The sequence below is a fragment of the Hyperolius riggenbachi genome, chromosome 1 (assembly GCF_040937935.1).
Source record: "Hyperolius riggenbachi isolate aHypRig1 chromosome 1, aHypRig1.pri, whole genome shotgun sequence".
NCBI classification, from domain to species: Eukaryota; Metazoa; Chordata; class Amphibia; order Anura; family Hyperoliidae; genus Hyperolius; species Hyperolius riggenbachi.
The window spans coordinates 578342578-578358186 of NC_090646.1; the positions used below are offsets into that span (position 1 = coordinate 578342578).

The 15609-nt window shown below is 43.1% G+C and overlaps 1 protein-coding gene across 1 annotated transcript in view; it reads right to left on the bottom strand.

Annotated features, from left to right (window-relative positions):
• RASGRF2 (Ras protein specific guanine nucleotide releasing factor 2) overlaps positions 1 to 15609 on the bottom strand; it is a 346737-nt gene that overhangs the window by 58504 nt on the left and 272624 nt on the right. The window contains exon 18 of the mRNA XM_068247973.1: positions 10865 to 10971. Within this exon, the coding sequence (XP_068104074.1) occupies positions 10865 to 10971 (107 nt within the window). The remainder of the gene's footprint in view (positions 1 to 10864; positions 10972 to 15609) is intronic.

The window sequence follows — 15609 nt, forward strand, 5'->3', positions numbered from 1 at the left end:
TGTACAGCTGACCTTTCTCTTTAACTTGTATACAGCCTTCAAAAAGCCAACTTCTCTCTCCTCCAGGCCATCCAACCGCCTATTAGCCTCTAATCTCTTGCAAAGTTTCATCTCATTTCATGCCAGACCTCTTTCGATATTCAATTTTCTCTCCTCTGTGTCAACTGATTTCCACTGCCAACTGTCTCCTCCCCATGTATATTTTTCTAAGTGCTTCTTGTACCTCTACACTGTTTTCCTCCTTCAACCTTAGGGTCTTATTTTTAACCACTTAACCCCACAGGCTATTTTACTCTTACCGCCAAGAGCCATTTTCACCTGTCAGTGTGCCTCCTATGCATTTGGCCATAACATTATCACTGCTTATCACACCTAAATGATCTACATCTTGTTTTTTTTCCTATAATAAATGAGGCTTTTTAGTAATTAGTTTATTTTCTATGCATTTTATAGGGAAATACAAGGAAAATAAAATGAAATATTCACCATTTTTCAAATTCTGCTATAGTTAAAACCCACACATTTTATTTGCCTATTTGTACTAGGAACATCATTTAAATGTTGTAATAGCCGGGACAATGTATTATTTGGAAATTAAGGTATATATTTTCTGGGGGTTTTTGTACCCCATCAATAATTACAAGCTTTTACTTGCTAAAATAACAGTAATAAGCCCTCATGACATACATAGCAAAAAGCTGAGTCCATAAGGAAATTTTTTTTTTTTTAAATTGTCACTTTTATTTTTACAAGTGTTTCTGGGAGGGGGTTCATAACTATTCAACATAAAGTGGAACACAACGAGATGTGGAATGCATGCCCCCCTCCAGTACCGCCACCCACCTCCACTCCCACAGCTGTACCTGATGCCAATACAATTGGTGGTTTGAAGATGGCGATCTGTACCTACGTATGCTTAACTTTGATGAATACATCACGATTCATTATTGGATGGAAGGTGCACATGCTTTTCCTCTGTTCCTTGGCAGACTGTTAGTATTTGTTTCATTTTTGGGTGCAAATTAAGACGTATGCTAGGTCTTTGTTCCTATACTACAGTGCTACAATCTCTTGTTGAATTATATGTTGTGTATTGTGTGAATATAACACAGGTACCTTTAATGTCGGTAGTGCATGTGTTTTGGCAATGTATGCTTGAATACTGTACTTGTGATATGCAGCAAGGCTGCGACTATGTTGCACTGTTTGTTACTTACTTGTCAAAATTTTCAATAAAATCTTTGAAATAGAAAAATAAATGAAAACTTAAATGGTAGAACAAAAAGACATTTTTTTTTTGGCCCTGTGTTATGTTCATTACTAGAAATGCAGCATCTAGCTATGTGATCTCAAAGCCATGTCAGCCCAGTGCTGTGAATTGCAGCGTGTGATTAGTTTATTAATATACATGTGTGATTGGTGGGAGGCAGCACAGCCTGTGTTCTCTGTGCCTGTACGGTACTTTAAGTCACAAGACACAATGTAAGAACCATGAAAGGAATATAAAGCCAACAGGCATTGTCACATTAATAAAGCTCTGATGTGGGAAGAGATGTGACATGGTGGCTGGTTACTTCCAGCACTTACAATGTTTAAATGCATCACAGAGTGCATAATAAAAAGGGAAAGGTGTCAGTGCACGGTACAAGCAAGCCCAGCACACATTTCATTAATCAGACTGACTGTATGTGCCTAACTTGCAATCACACAGAGGCTTGCTTATCCCAGAGGGCCAAGACTAGCGTGTGGAGCAGCATATACTTTGCCATGGTCTCACAGGAGTCATTCACACCCTTTACTTACCAGTATACACAACATATAGCAATGTATACCACAACTGAGCTAAAGTGCTGTTCTTTGTACAAGTAAAGGTGCCTATACACGGCATTGTTAAATAATTTGATTTTCCTGTTTATTCGGCCAAAACGAATGAATAGAAAATACATTGAAACAATCTTTTTTTTTTCGATTGATAAAAAAAAATATTATTCTGTTTTTTCTATAAAAATCTGATTGGATGTGCTGGAAAATTGGTTGGTTTGAAAATGTATTGGTGTATGGTAGGTTTGATAAAGTAATCTGATAAATCTTATTTTAATAAATGGATTGTATATGGCTACCTTAAAGGGACTCAGAGCTCCCGAAAACAAAAAGACGGGGACCCGGTACCGGAGCTGCAGACATCGGAGGACGGCGGTGTAGGAGCGATCCAAGCTGATGGGGCTGGAGGAAGCCCCAGGGAAGTATAAATCTTTTTTTTTTTCGGGAGCTCTGGTACACTTTAAAGGGTATTACAGAGTCATATAAGCAAATAAAATCAGAGACAAAAAAATCAAATGTGTAATGGAGAACATACACTTGTTACCAATGGCATCCTTTGGCAGGTGTCTCCTTCGTCCAGCCCCCCCTTCCCCCCCTTTCCTGCCCCCTGTTCTCCGCTATAAAGCCTATTAGTAGGCCTGGACTAGTACTCTAGTACTAGTCAGGACCTTTGAACAGGAAGTAATGGCCCTCACGCATGTCCAGGCTGGACACAATACACCAGCCCCACTTTGAGGGCACTATGTGGGTCTGTCTGAAAGCTGTACTCATATTTGTGATTTCAGAGAGCAATGATCAGACTGGTCTACAGATCACCACTGTATGAATAAAGCTTACACACACAGGTGAACAACAATAGGGGAATTGCAAGGAAAATAAATGGGTCTATCTCTAGTGGGGGAGAAGGAATCAGTAGTGCAACAAGATGGATCTCAGATTTTGACCATCCATCTATTTATGGATGATTAGGATAAGGACCAGAGGCGCCAAAAAGAGTAAAACAATACTACGTTTAAAAACTTGGGGGGAGACGTACTCACCACCCATCCAACAGACCAAAAGCCAATAGAAACCACAATATTTGGTCAAAAAATTCAGCGATTTATTAGTACTCCCAGGTGCTACGCGTTTCACGGGATTATCCCGCTTCCTCAGGCAATCAGACAGGAGTACAAGCAATTGGGGGTCTAGAATGAGCTAAAGCGCTGAATTTTTTGACCAAATATTGTGGTTTCTATTGGCTTTTGGTCTGTTGGATGGGTGGTGAGTACGGTGGTGAGTACGTCTCCCCCCAAGTTTTTAAACTTAGTATTGTTTTACTCTTTTTGGCGCCTCTGGTCCTTATCCTAATCATAATACAGTCCACCTGTGGTGGCAAGGATTTTTCCTAATTTCTTCTACAGAGAGCGACATCTTACACCTGAGTGGGGTCAGGTTCTAATTCTCCCCACCTGCATATGGAGTGGTTGCCTAGGGGCAACCCATGTTTGTGAGTATAAATCTTTTTCGATTAATTGTGTCTCTATTGCTCTGAAATACCACACCATTTGGGCTCTCGGTCTTTTGTTTTTTGTCTCTGAAGTGCATCTATTTATGGATGTTTTGAAGTTATTAACCCATGACATTCTAACAACTACCATGTAAAACTGAAGTCTTGTCCACAAGCATGCGGTTATCAGGCAGTACAAATGGGTGCAATTGTAGACTGGTTTTCCAGGTGATTAAACCCCCCCCCCATCTCTCTCTATATAAAACCTTAAAGGACAACTATCGTAAAAAAGTGTAAAACTTAAAATAGATACAATGTAAATAAATATACATTTCTCCCAGAGTAAAATGAAATACGGTATATATAATTTTTTGCCTATATTGTTGTTACTTACAGTAGGTAGTGAAAAGTTTTGTCAAGTTTTGGACTAATCCATCTCCTCATGGGAGATTCTCAGGGTTTTCTTTAGTTACAAAAGCACTTACTGAACACCAGTTGCTTATTCCACCTGCCAAAATAGTGTTCGATCAAGTAGGGAAGTCTGCCGGCATCTTTGTATAGATCCCTTCCAGGGAGTGCTTTTGTAAAGAATAAACGTACTGAGAATCTCCCATAAGAAAATGGACTAGTCCAAAGCTTGTCAGATTTTTTACTACCTGCTGTACATGACAGCAACATGGAAAAAGGTAATTTCTAGTGCATTATACTCTGGGAGAAATTTATACTTTCTACACATGTATTTTCAATTTTACAATTTTTGTGATAGTGGTCCTTTAAGAGATTGGTTCACATCAAAATGTAAATGACAGACAACAGATGTGTTCCTCTGTGATTTTTATTTATTTAATTTGGAAGGCTTCTTACACTTTGACGATAAAACCAAGCTGCTCTCTTAAACACTGCTTTGGCTAGACACTTTAGCCTATGTGAGTAAAGGATGGACTCCTATCAGTCACAGCACATTACAGCCATCATCAGCACAGCACTGTCACAGCACAAGCCAAGTGGATAAAGCATGTGGAAGTGGGGGGTATGGGGATGAGGCGAGACTGCGACACAGCACAGGAATAGCGGAAGCCCCGAAGGGGGGACAACACTGTCACAGCACAAGACAGCATGTAAAGTGCTGGGGAGGGATTCGCTTTCTACTTTAAGATGGCCATACAGTGGTCGATTTGCCATCAGATCGACCAACAGATAGATCCCTCTCTGATCGAATCTGATCAGACAGGGATCGTATGACTGCCTTTACTGCAAACAGATTGTGAATCGATTTCAGCATGAAACCGAGCACAATCTGTGAAGCTGCTGCTGCCACGCCCCCCCCCCCCCCCCCCCCATGCATTGCCTGCTCCGCCGGCGCAAGTCCCCGAGGTCTCTGCTGTCTTCTTCTCTGCGCTGGGCTCCGAGTCCGGCTGGCTTCACTGAACTTCCTGTCCGGGGAACAGTAGAGGGCGCTCTAATGTTTAAACTTCCTGCCGGGACAGGAAGTTCGGTGAAGCCAGCCGGACTCGGAGCCCAGCGCGGAGAAGAAGACAGCAGAGAGCGCGGGGACACGTGCCGGCAGAGCAGGTAATGTATTGCAGCTAGCGTCGGTCGTCGGGCATTCGAACGCCGCTATCGACGCACTCTCGACCCGCCGGCGATCGAGCAAAATCTTCCGCGCGGACGGATCGACGGGAATCGACCGGAACGATTGATTTCGGACGGAAATCCATCGTTCTGTCAGTGTTTGCGCAATGATTTCACAGCAGATTTGATCACAGTGGTTGAATCTGCTGTATATCGGCGTTAAAATTGTTAGGTGTATGGGCCCCCTAAGATTATATATTACTTGCAGGCAGCTTCCTTTTAGTGGTTGTGCAGAAGAAATATGCTACTTCTAATATTAGTACATCTCTCTGGAAATGTATAATGCAGCATAACAACAATAAATATTACCCAGCATTGAACATACAGCTTACATATCATTACGACTTGCAATAAACATACGGTTTCATCCCTGCATGAAAAGGTAAATGTGTGTTCTGAGCTACTAGCCTTCATGATAGACTGTCATTATTGTAAGTGTTGGCTTAGACTGAATCTGGCTCATCCTTTCGTTACACTCAATGAAAAGACGTTTCAAGATCTTTGCGAAAAAACAAAAGAAAACCATGGTGACTTTCATGGCAAGTGTCAAAATCCGCTCTTACAGTGACAAGCATTATGGACTAGCTACCCACGGAAAAGTGGCTTATGTTTCGCCATGCACTCTAAAACATGTTCTCACCAAGATTGGCAGTTTTCAGATCTGTCACATAATGTGATCCTAACTTGAGTTTGTGATTGTTTTTAAAAATTGTCTCCACTGTCCAGATGAGTGACTTTACAACAGAAGGAAGACAGGCCTAGCACTAACATTGCAACTCAGCCTGTATAAATTATTTTTATTACACATCACAGCGTAATACCGTTCTGACAAGAAACATTGTGCCTCATTAGTGAAAATCAGACAGCTTTGTTGGGCCAATTAAAGGTCTGCTTCACAGGAACATCTGCAGGAGAGTCATCTCATCTGAACCATGTAAACAATGCATGAATAATCAGGCACCATTGGCGGATGTTTGGTTCATATCACAGCAGAAGATGCTAGCCTAAGTACCAGGAAAACCAACAATATGGCAACACAAACCATGGAGAAGTCTCTGTTATGACTTGCGAACAGGCAATGTTGACTTCACCACTAATGGTAGGCATGGGCTCTCCCAGTACATGGAGTCTTATAGTTCATACACACGGGGTACGGCTGTCGCCGCAACCATGTGGCACATGCGTGCTGCGGCGACAGGTCGCCCATGTGTATGACGCGTGCGCCCCGAACCGTCGCTACTCAGAGCTGTTGCCAGGCGATTGACTTGTTCAATCGCCGGGTACAGCTGTCGCCGCAACTTAGCCGCAACTGTCGCTAGTCCGCGTGTGTATGCGGACTAGCTACAGGAGACGCAATGCAAGTGAATGGAGCATCCGGCCGGGGGATGCTCCATTCACAGACAGCTTCCGCCGCGTCTCTGCCTTTCTGGCGAGACGTGTAGATAGCTGTCGCCGCCAGGAAGCTATCGCTCCCTGGTCTCTTGTAGCCATGCAACGGGGGACAATTGTCCCCCGCGTGTATGTAGCTTAAGGGCCTGATGCAATTGTCAGACTAATTAACCACTTCAGCCTTTAGTAACTTTCACCTCCCATTCATTCGCCAATATCTTTATCACTACTAATCACAGCAAAATTATCTATGTCTTGTTTTTTTCCGCCACCATTTAGGCTTTCTTTGGGTGGTACATTTTGCTAAGAATTATTTTATTCTAAATGAATTTTAACAGGAACATTAAGAAAAAAAATCCTTATTTCTCAGTCTTCAGCCATTATAGTTTTAAAATAATACATGCTACCATAATTAAAACCTGCGTATTTTATTTGCCCATTTGTCCCGGTTATTACACCATTTAAATTATATCCCTTTCACAATGTATGGCGCCAATATTTTATTTGAAAATAAAGGTGCTATTTTTCAGTTTTGATTCCATCACTATTTACAAGCTCATTATTTAAAAAGTAATAGTAATATACCCTCTATACCCTCTTGACATGCATATTAATAAAAAGTTTAGACCCTAAGGCAACTATTTATGTTTTTTTATTGTATTTTTTTTTTAATTAAAAGTTTTATTTGGGTATTTTTGGGAGAGTGTGGAAAGTAGGGAGTTAATTTTAAATGTAAGTGTGGGTCTGCTTACTAAAAAAAAAAATGTTTGTAGGTGTAATTTTACTATTTGCCCACAAGATGGCCTCATTTTTTTTCTAGGCATCTTGTAAGCATACTATTTATGCTTACAGAAAGTGAAGTGCGGATTTGTAACTTAGAACAATCGTGGCTTCTCATAGAAGCCAGCGATCATTCTAACAGGGAATTAGATCAATGAATGGGAACCGCGTTCCCATGCATTGATCTCCGGGCTAACGGGAGGCACGAGGCTGGAGCATGCACAATCGGCCGCAGCAGCGTGCCGCAGCAGGGGCAGCTTTTTTTTACATAGCAGCTACGTCCAAAAGGCTTTAGGGCTCATTTCCACTATAGCGAATTCGCATGCGTTTTTCGCATGAAAATTCGCATAGCAATACAAGTGAATGGGACTGTTTCCACTTGTCAGGATTCCTTTGCGTTTTTCTGTGCAGAAAAAATTTGCATGGCAGAGCCATCAGAATTCGCATACCGCATACCGCTATGCGAATCGCATACAATGGCCTCAATTCACTAAGCTTTATCAAACACTTTATCAAACGTTTGATAATTTACCTCATGGGTAAAATCTAATTTTTAATTCACTAAAGTGTTCTAGATTTATTGAAAGTTTTATCGATAAAACATTCAATAAATATATAACACCTTAGTGAAATCAAAATTAGATTTTACCCATGAGGTAAATTATCAAACGTTTGATAAAGTGTTTGAAAAGCTTAGTGAATTGAGGCCAATGTATTTAATAGGAAATTCGCATGAGGTTTGGGCATGCGAATTTTCATGAGAATTTGCATAGAAACAATGGAAAAGCACACCAGCACTGCCATGGTTAAATTTGCATACATCGCCATCCATGCGAATTCGCATGCGAATTCGCATGAAATTTCGTATAGACCCGCATGCGAAATTCGCATCCGCATGCGAATTTTTAACGCGGCGATTCGCACCGCACAAGTGGAAATGCAGCCTTAAGGATACCAGAGCCCAAACACAGTTGAAGAACGGAGGGACAGGCATGCAGCCCAGCCAAAAAGCAGCAATGCTCCCAACCCGGCTGAAGACGGGGCCACGGGGCAATTGCTGCTAAAAGAGTGTGCAGAAAGGAGAACGGGGGAGCGTGAGCATCAGGACAGCTCACCATACATGCCTACTCCCCCCATTTCTCAACTGTGTTTCAGCTCTGGTATCCCTTAAAGCGGAATATAACCCTACATTTCAACTTTGCTCTAAAACATTATTTACAGTATATTATATGCAACCAGCATCTTTTTTTTTACCAGACCAGCATTGGAAGGGTTACACAGGGCTTTAAAGTTCCTTTAGATTTCTGCAGACGCATCCGAAGCTGAAAAGAGATACATTTGGTTTACATAAATGTATCTAAGTGTTGAATGTGACTCATCTCTCTGACTGAGAAGGAGCTTGGAGGACTGCCAAAGAGTGTGTAAACATTTCTCAATAGTTACATTTCACTAAATAGAATGTATCTATCTGAACTTCTGCATATCTCTCCATGGAACTTTAAACCTCTGTGTTTAACCCTTCCAATGATGGTCTAGTAAAAAAAAATGCTTTTTGCATATAATATGCTGTAAATAATATTTTAGAGCATAGTTGAAATGCAGGGTTATATTCCGCTTTAAGTAGTTAAACATTGGCGAGTCCAATAATCAGGCGAAGATAACATCGCCTGATTCAATTGGAATTTTAACCCTAGATAGGGTGTTAAAAAACTTGCTTGGGTGATATTTAATAAGGAAATCCCCAGAGCTCCCTGTAGGTATGTCTGCACAGTGCTAAACCCCTCCCTTACACCCCCTCCCCCCATCCCCAGCTGAGCCAGACACCTTTGGCCCTGAGCAAGTACCACAGCACTGCTTCCTCGCTTCCCCACAGCATCCACTCGACAAACATTAGCCACCCCTCGCTGCAACTCTCGACAAAGCATCGCTGAAGTTCTTGGTGGGTCTCCCCATTAGTACACTGTCTGGACCAATGAGGAGTTTTGAACCAGTGGCGAGCCCCGGCGGAAGCTTCAAAGATGCTTCGCCAGGGCTCAGATACAATTAGGGGATGTTCATCAAGTGCAGGCTGTCATGACAGATGCGTGTGCATCTCCTGGGGAAGCATGGCAGCAGTGCTGTGTACAGCACCACAGCACAAAACCTCACTCCCTTCCGGCCCGTAAATTAAAGCATCACTCGGGCTTTTGCCTGAGTAATGCTCCATAACGATCGGCCAGCACACGAGTTAAACCGTCAATAGGATTTGCTAGTAATCCTTGTGTGGTGGTAAAGTGATAAGTAGCTCACATTTGCAAGCTACTTATCACCTCAATTAGGATATGGCCCTCAGTGTCTCTGGGTTTTCCCCAGAGTACCCCGCAAAGGATGGTCTGCTGCTGCCCCTAGCGAGCAACGTATTACTGAGCTACCTTGATAGCCACCTTGTCACAACCCCATAGATAGACGCTACAATGTAAAGGGATGGCTGTATTACAAGCCCAAGTCAGGGCAGGTGAAGATCATTGTAGTCAGGTTAAAAGCCGAGGTCAGGAGCAGGCAGATATCTATTGCAGACAGGTCACAAACCTAAGTCAAAGGGTAGGCAGATATCATGCATAAGTAAGGTCACTTGCTGGGGTAAAACAGTAAGCAGATATAGGTAGGGCACAGGACACTGGCAACAGCAATCATCATAGAGTGCTGACTGAGGGATGCTTTTATGGGCAGTGATGAACTGATTTGATGCAAACTTCTGTGTGCTAATCCTGCATAAACATGTGCACCAAATCCCAGGCATGCACACAAAATATATGATGAAGCATGGAAGAACACTATTCTTAAACTATTGCACTATATGCTTAGCGTTCACAGAGTGGTGTACCCCTCCCTATATTTTTCCTCTCTAGGATGTGATATTAGGACATTATTTATGAATTTAGAATATAAAAAGGAACGGAATCGATATCAAAACACATGAGCAGAATATCGTCAAATTTCTTGTTTCATGTTCCATTATTTCACCTTACTGGGAAACGTTAAAGAGTATTGGAAGTCAAAGGACAGAACCTGCCATGCCAGGCTATGTCTTAATGATACAGAACTGGGGGGTTTCAGGCTTATATACTTACCTAATCCGCTGTACTTCATTCAGGCAGGTGATCGCTCCACCCCCCTCTCCCCCCTCAGAATTGTGGTCTGGCTCTGTTCACCCCAACTGCATTGCTGCGGCCTGCCCTCAGCTTGCTAGCCATGGTCTGTTTAATGCCTGCCGAGCTGAGGTTGGGCTGCAGCAATTTAGGTGGAGGTTTCCAAAGTGCTTTGGCGTGTTCCTGTGGAGGAGTCCCGATTACGTTGGATCAGGTCAGTGGTTAACCCCGACAGCCCCTTGATCCTGCAGCATTAAAGGGAACCTAAACTGAGAAGGATGTGGATTTTTCCTTTTAAAATAATACCAGTTGCCTGACTCTTCTGCTGATCCTGTGTCTGTAATTCTTTTAGCCACAGCCCCTCAACAAGCATGCAGATCAAGTGCTCTGACTGAAGTCAGACTGGATTAGCTGCATGCTTGTTTCAGGTCTGTGATTCAGCCACTACTGCAACTAAAGAGATCAGCAGGACTGCCAGGCAACTGATATTGTTTAAAAGGAAACGTCCATATCCCTCTCAGTTTAGGTTCCCTTTAAGACTGGCATGTGAGGCTCTGTTTTTCCTATATTGGAGGTTCTGTTTAATGCGATATAGCTTTTTTGCAGCCCTGACCATAGCACATACCTGAGAGTGCTTCGACACCCAATGACGCAGAACATTCAGAACCCGATTTGTAGCGGCTCGGCGTATTATGAACTCTTTGTCGCACATCCGCTCCATATTGTTGAAACCTTCAGGAATGTAAAAAAAAACAAAAACCACACACACAAGTAAACAAAGGAAAATGTCAGAGGTAACACAGAACATACTGCAAGTACACAGAGCTTCAATGGTAACACTCAGACCTCCATTCAAGGATGTCAGCAGGAACACAAGCATTATTGATAGAACGATTATTAAGCAAAACACAGTTCAGATGGTTCCATCAATAGACAAGCACTCTCCTCTTCCTGTCTAATTGTTACTGCTGGCGAGGAGAAGACAAACCCGGGATAAAATGTCCAATTTTATTGCAGGGCAAGCTGTGTGTGTTCTGTCAATGAGACGCAAGCTCTAGGAATCTAAGCTATGACGCAATATACTGTACAATGGCTTAATGCGAATTTCCCCAATGACTGCTACATATTATTACAAGTGTATCAGAACAAAGACAGGTAATAACATATGGGCTAACAGTCATTGAAAATAACTCAATTGGCAAGACAAGATTAATGTTACAGTCTTATTATTTCGATAAGAGAAACAAGTGATCAATCTGAAATGTGATGTTAAAGGGGCTGTGTCAATAAAATACTGAAGTAGCTATCAATGGAAATTTAGTACGCCTAAAAACGCAAGCAACTTTATGGAAGAGCTGATAACACGAAGGCCAGTTTCACACTGCTAACCTGCAGTAGCGGTGGGATCGGCTAATCGAACGCACCGTCAAAAAAAGGCCTATGGAGATTACTGCAGCAGCGAACGGTAATCTGTATTCTGGCTGCAGGCCAAGCAGGAAGTGAGGCCAAGCAGGAAGTGAAGCTCTCTAGTGCTCTCACTTCCTGTGGCCAGAATTCAAATTGCGCAAAAGTGTATTAAAAAAAATTACGCCTCCGTACATATGCGCTGCAGCGCTAACGCCGTACATTTAAAAAAAAATATGTTACCATAGACATACATGACTTCTGGTTCGCCGCACTTCGCAGCGCATGTTCTCCAGCAACACGCAGTTGCTTTAGCGGTGAATCTGGCACTTCTGGCGGGATGCATCGTACCACACTAGGTATGAAACGCCCTATAGACTTGCACTGGTGTAGGGTTGGCCTGTTGCCAAATAGTCCAACGCACCGTGCCAGTGTGAAAGGGGCCTTAAGGACACTTGAAGTGGGAGTAAGAGCGCAACTAGAAATCACTGAGCCCCCCTGCAAAACTTTGGAAGGGCCCCTCCTCCCCTCACTTTCTGCACAGATAAACTGAGAACCAATGTTATTCAATTGGTCAATTGGCTAGTGCACACTTGAATGCGTTTTCCCCATGCAGATAAAAACAGACAGCAGTAAAGCACAGCACGCATTTTCTCTATCAATTGCATTAGCTTCTGTGATAAAATATGCATGTTTTCACACATACAGACTGACGGACGAGTGTGCTCCCAGCCTCAGCTTCTTATTACACTTACTCTGTCCTCTGAAGGAGCAGAACTGGCTCTGCAGACTTCTCCAGCATTACTACAGTACACAGCACTTGTGGAGGGGTAGAGAGGTTGGGGACCCACTGAATAGGAACTGTCTACAAATCTTTGTCTACAAAACATTGTATGATTCCTTATCAGTGGCTAAGTAAATGCAGTCATTAGAACAACTGTGCAGAGAGCAGACAGCTTTTTCTCTCCTTGCCCTTAGTTGTCAGTCTCTCAGGATGGGACCCCCTGTGGATTCTGAGCCCCCCTACGGCTGCATCCCTTGCAGGGTCTATTGTTACGCCCCTGAGTGGGAGAAATATGGAGGTGGACATGGACATATATTGATTTCCTTTTAAAGAATAAGAGTTGCCTGGTTGTCATGCTGATCTCTTTGGCTGCAGTAGTGTCTGAATCACACAACTGAAGCAAGCATGTGGCTAACCCAGTTAGACTTTAGTCAGAAACACCTGATCTGCACGCTTGTTTAGGGTCTATGGGTAAGGGTTTTAGAGGCAGAGGATCAGCAGGACAGCCAGGCAATGTGCATTGTTTAAAAGTAAATAAATGTATCATTGGAAACAAATGTATCAGCCTCCATGTCCCTCTCAGTTCAGGTGTCCTTTAAGATACCCATAGAAAAACGAATAGCAGTCACCAGATCAGCAAGAACTGGTGGAGTCTATGGCTTGGTACACACCAGAAGATCTGTGGCCATTCGTTTGGGCAATCAATCGTTCTGATTAGTACTCAACAGAAGAAGAAGTAAAAATACTGTACATATGTGACTGATCCTTGATTTCAAGCAAGTGCTTTACAGAGTATATACTCTTGTCCCTAACTGTCCCTGAGGAGCTTACAATCAAATTCTTTCTCTAGTTATAGCTCCCTATTGTCCGTTAAGGCCAATTTTGGGGGGAGAACAAGCATGGGGAGAACATACAATCTCCATGCAGATAGTGTTCCTGCCCAGAATCAGGCAACCTAGGGCTGCAAGGCCAGAGAGCTATCCACTATCCACTACAGCAGCGTGCCATCCATACATTCCTGAATACATTGATCAGTTGGCTGCCAGTGATCTATTGCCTTCAATTCTCTTTTGATCAATTCTAAGCAGTTTATCAATTGAAAGTCTGAAAATCTCCAAGTCATGGGCAGGCAGGAGGTATGAGGGTCAATGTCTGCACTGCATCAAGCAGTGATCATGGCTCCATACATTTCTGCTGTGATCTATAGGTTCTGAGTGTGCTGAGTTGGGTAGGAATCGATCATCATCCAATTAAATTTCAGCTGGAAAGGGATCAACTGGTTTGGTCGTAGCTGACCAGTGTATGGTCATCTGCACTGTCGGTGGCCATATCACTAACTAGACCTCCTGATATGCAGAGACAAAGATCTAAAAATCATACATTTACTAGATACACAGGAATCCCCCCCCCCCCCCCCCCCCGACATCAACAGAACACATTGCTGGCCTGTAGGCTAGCGACGCATCAGTGTGGGCCCTGCAGTGGTTCGCCCAATGGATTGAGTACTGATCCCTGATGAGCGGCATGCTTGTAACCTGTATACGGGCTTTAGGGTGAATACACATGCACTATTGACTCGGTCCCTCAGGTGACAGTTCAAGGCCAAAAGCTGTACAGACACGCCACTAACCTGAAGGATAGTTATGTGTTCTGTTACTATGGAGGAGGACAATGAAATAGTTCCCAAATCCCAATGGAGCGGGTTTCTGGCATGCGGCATAAGAAGGGGAGCACTCCAGATCTTTCAGTGATGTATTAAGACAGCTGCATACACACAACATTCTCAGCAGAGGTGGGTGGTTGGGGCAAACTCTGCCTACATGTGGATCACCTAAAGTAGTGTTCCCCAATCCTGCCCTCAAGGCCCACCAACAGTGCATGTTTTGTGGAAATCCACAAAGGTTGTTAATCAGCTCTGCTGAAACACCAATTACCTCACCTGTAAATGTTTGTGTTCTCCTGCAAAACATGTACCCTGGGTGGGCATTGAGGACAGGGTTGGGGAACTATGACCTCAAGTGATTCTGCCACACCCAGTCATGGACAAACATGTGCAAACAGGGATTTTGCAGTTGCAGGGGCACAAACATGGTAGGCAGCTGCTACAGCAGACTTGGTCTACAACAGGCAGCTAGGGGAGTCTCAGAGTTCATCAGGGTGGACATTACAGGGTAATATGGAGTTGGATCACCATATTTTGTTCTAAGTACACTCATCCTTTCACTGGGATTACAGCTGCATATTAATTAGGAATAAAGAGGAAAAGCAAGCTCTGAACTGTGCATGTTTCCGGCCATGCTGTGTTGCTGGAGCTGAGAGACAGTGCGAGGAAGGAGACAGCCTCGCAGGAGGAAGCTGAGCGCCTAGGAACCAATATTCCATCACGCTGCTGCAATACAAGCTGCAATTAAATGGCCCACTCTGTTATCACCTTTGCCAACAGCTGACAGTGATTATATGTCATCACACCTGAAGTGATTATTCACTGCTGCTCCTAAGGTTACTTCCAAACTGATATGTATATAAACAGATCCCAGACAATGTATGTCTTGCCTTTCCCTGCAATTTCCCTAATTACAATGTAGAGCGGTGCAGACAGAAATTATACTCTTTGGCTGTAGCTGGCAATTATAATGAGATTTCTATAACTTGGTGAGTGCTCAGAATGAAATAAAATGTTTTAATGGAACTTTCAGCTCTTGTAAACAGCTCCACCTGTCCTGCACCAGCCCTACAAGCACCAGGAAGACACACAACACAGAGACGACATCCTTCTCTCTGCCTGACACATGAGCACGTTACACAGATTTTACCATTCAAAGCTCTCTTTGCATTGCCTGTTAGTTCAGCTCTGTACATTGCGAAAATTAATGGCAACCTTTATATTAGCTTGCTCAGTTTTTTGTTCTCAGAGTCCTTCCACAGTATTCCTATCAAGCAGAATGAAGCAGGAAAGCCTCTTTACAATTAGTAGACTCCTGGTGGACAGCCCTCAGCTGCTAGTTGAAAAGGGGCCTTAGGCTCATAAGAGTTAACTTTAAAGAGGTGAGAGGGGTATGGAGGCTGCCATATTTAATTCCTTTAAAAAAAACAAACCTGTTGCCTGGCTATTCTTCTGAATCCATGCCTCTAATACTTTTAGCCATAGACTCTGAACAAGCATGCAGTATATCAGGCATTTC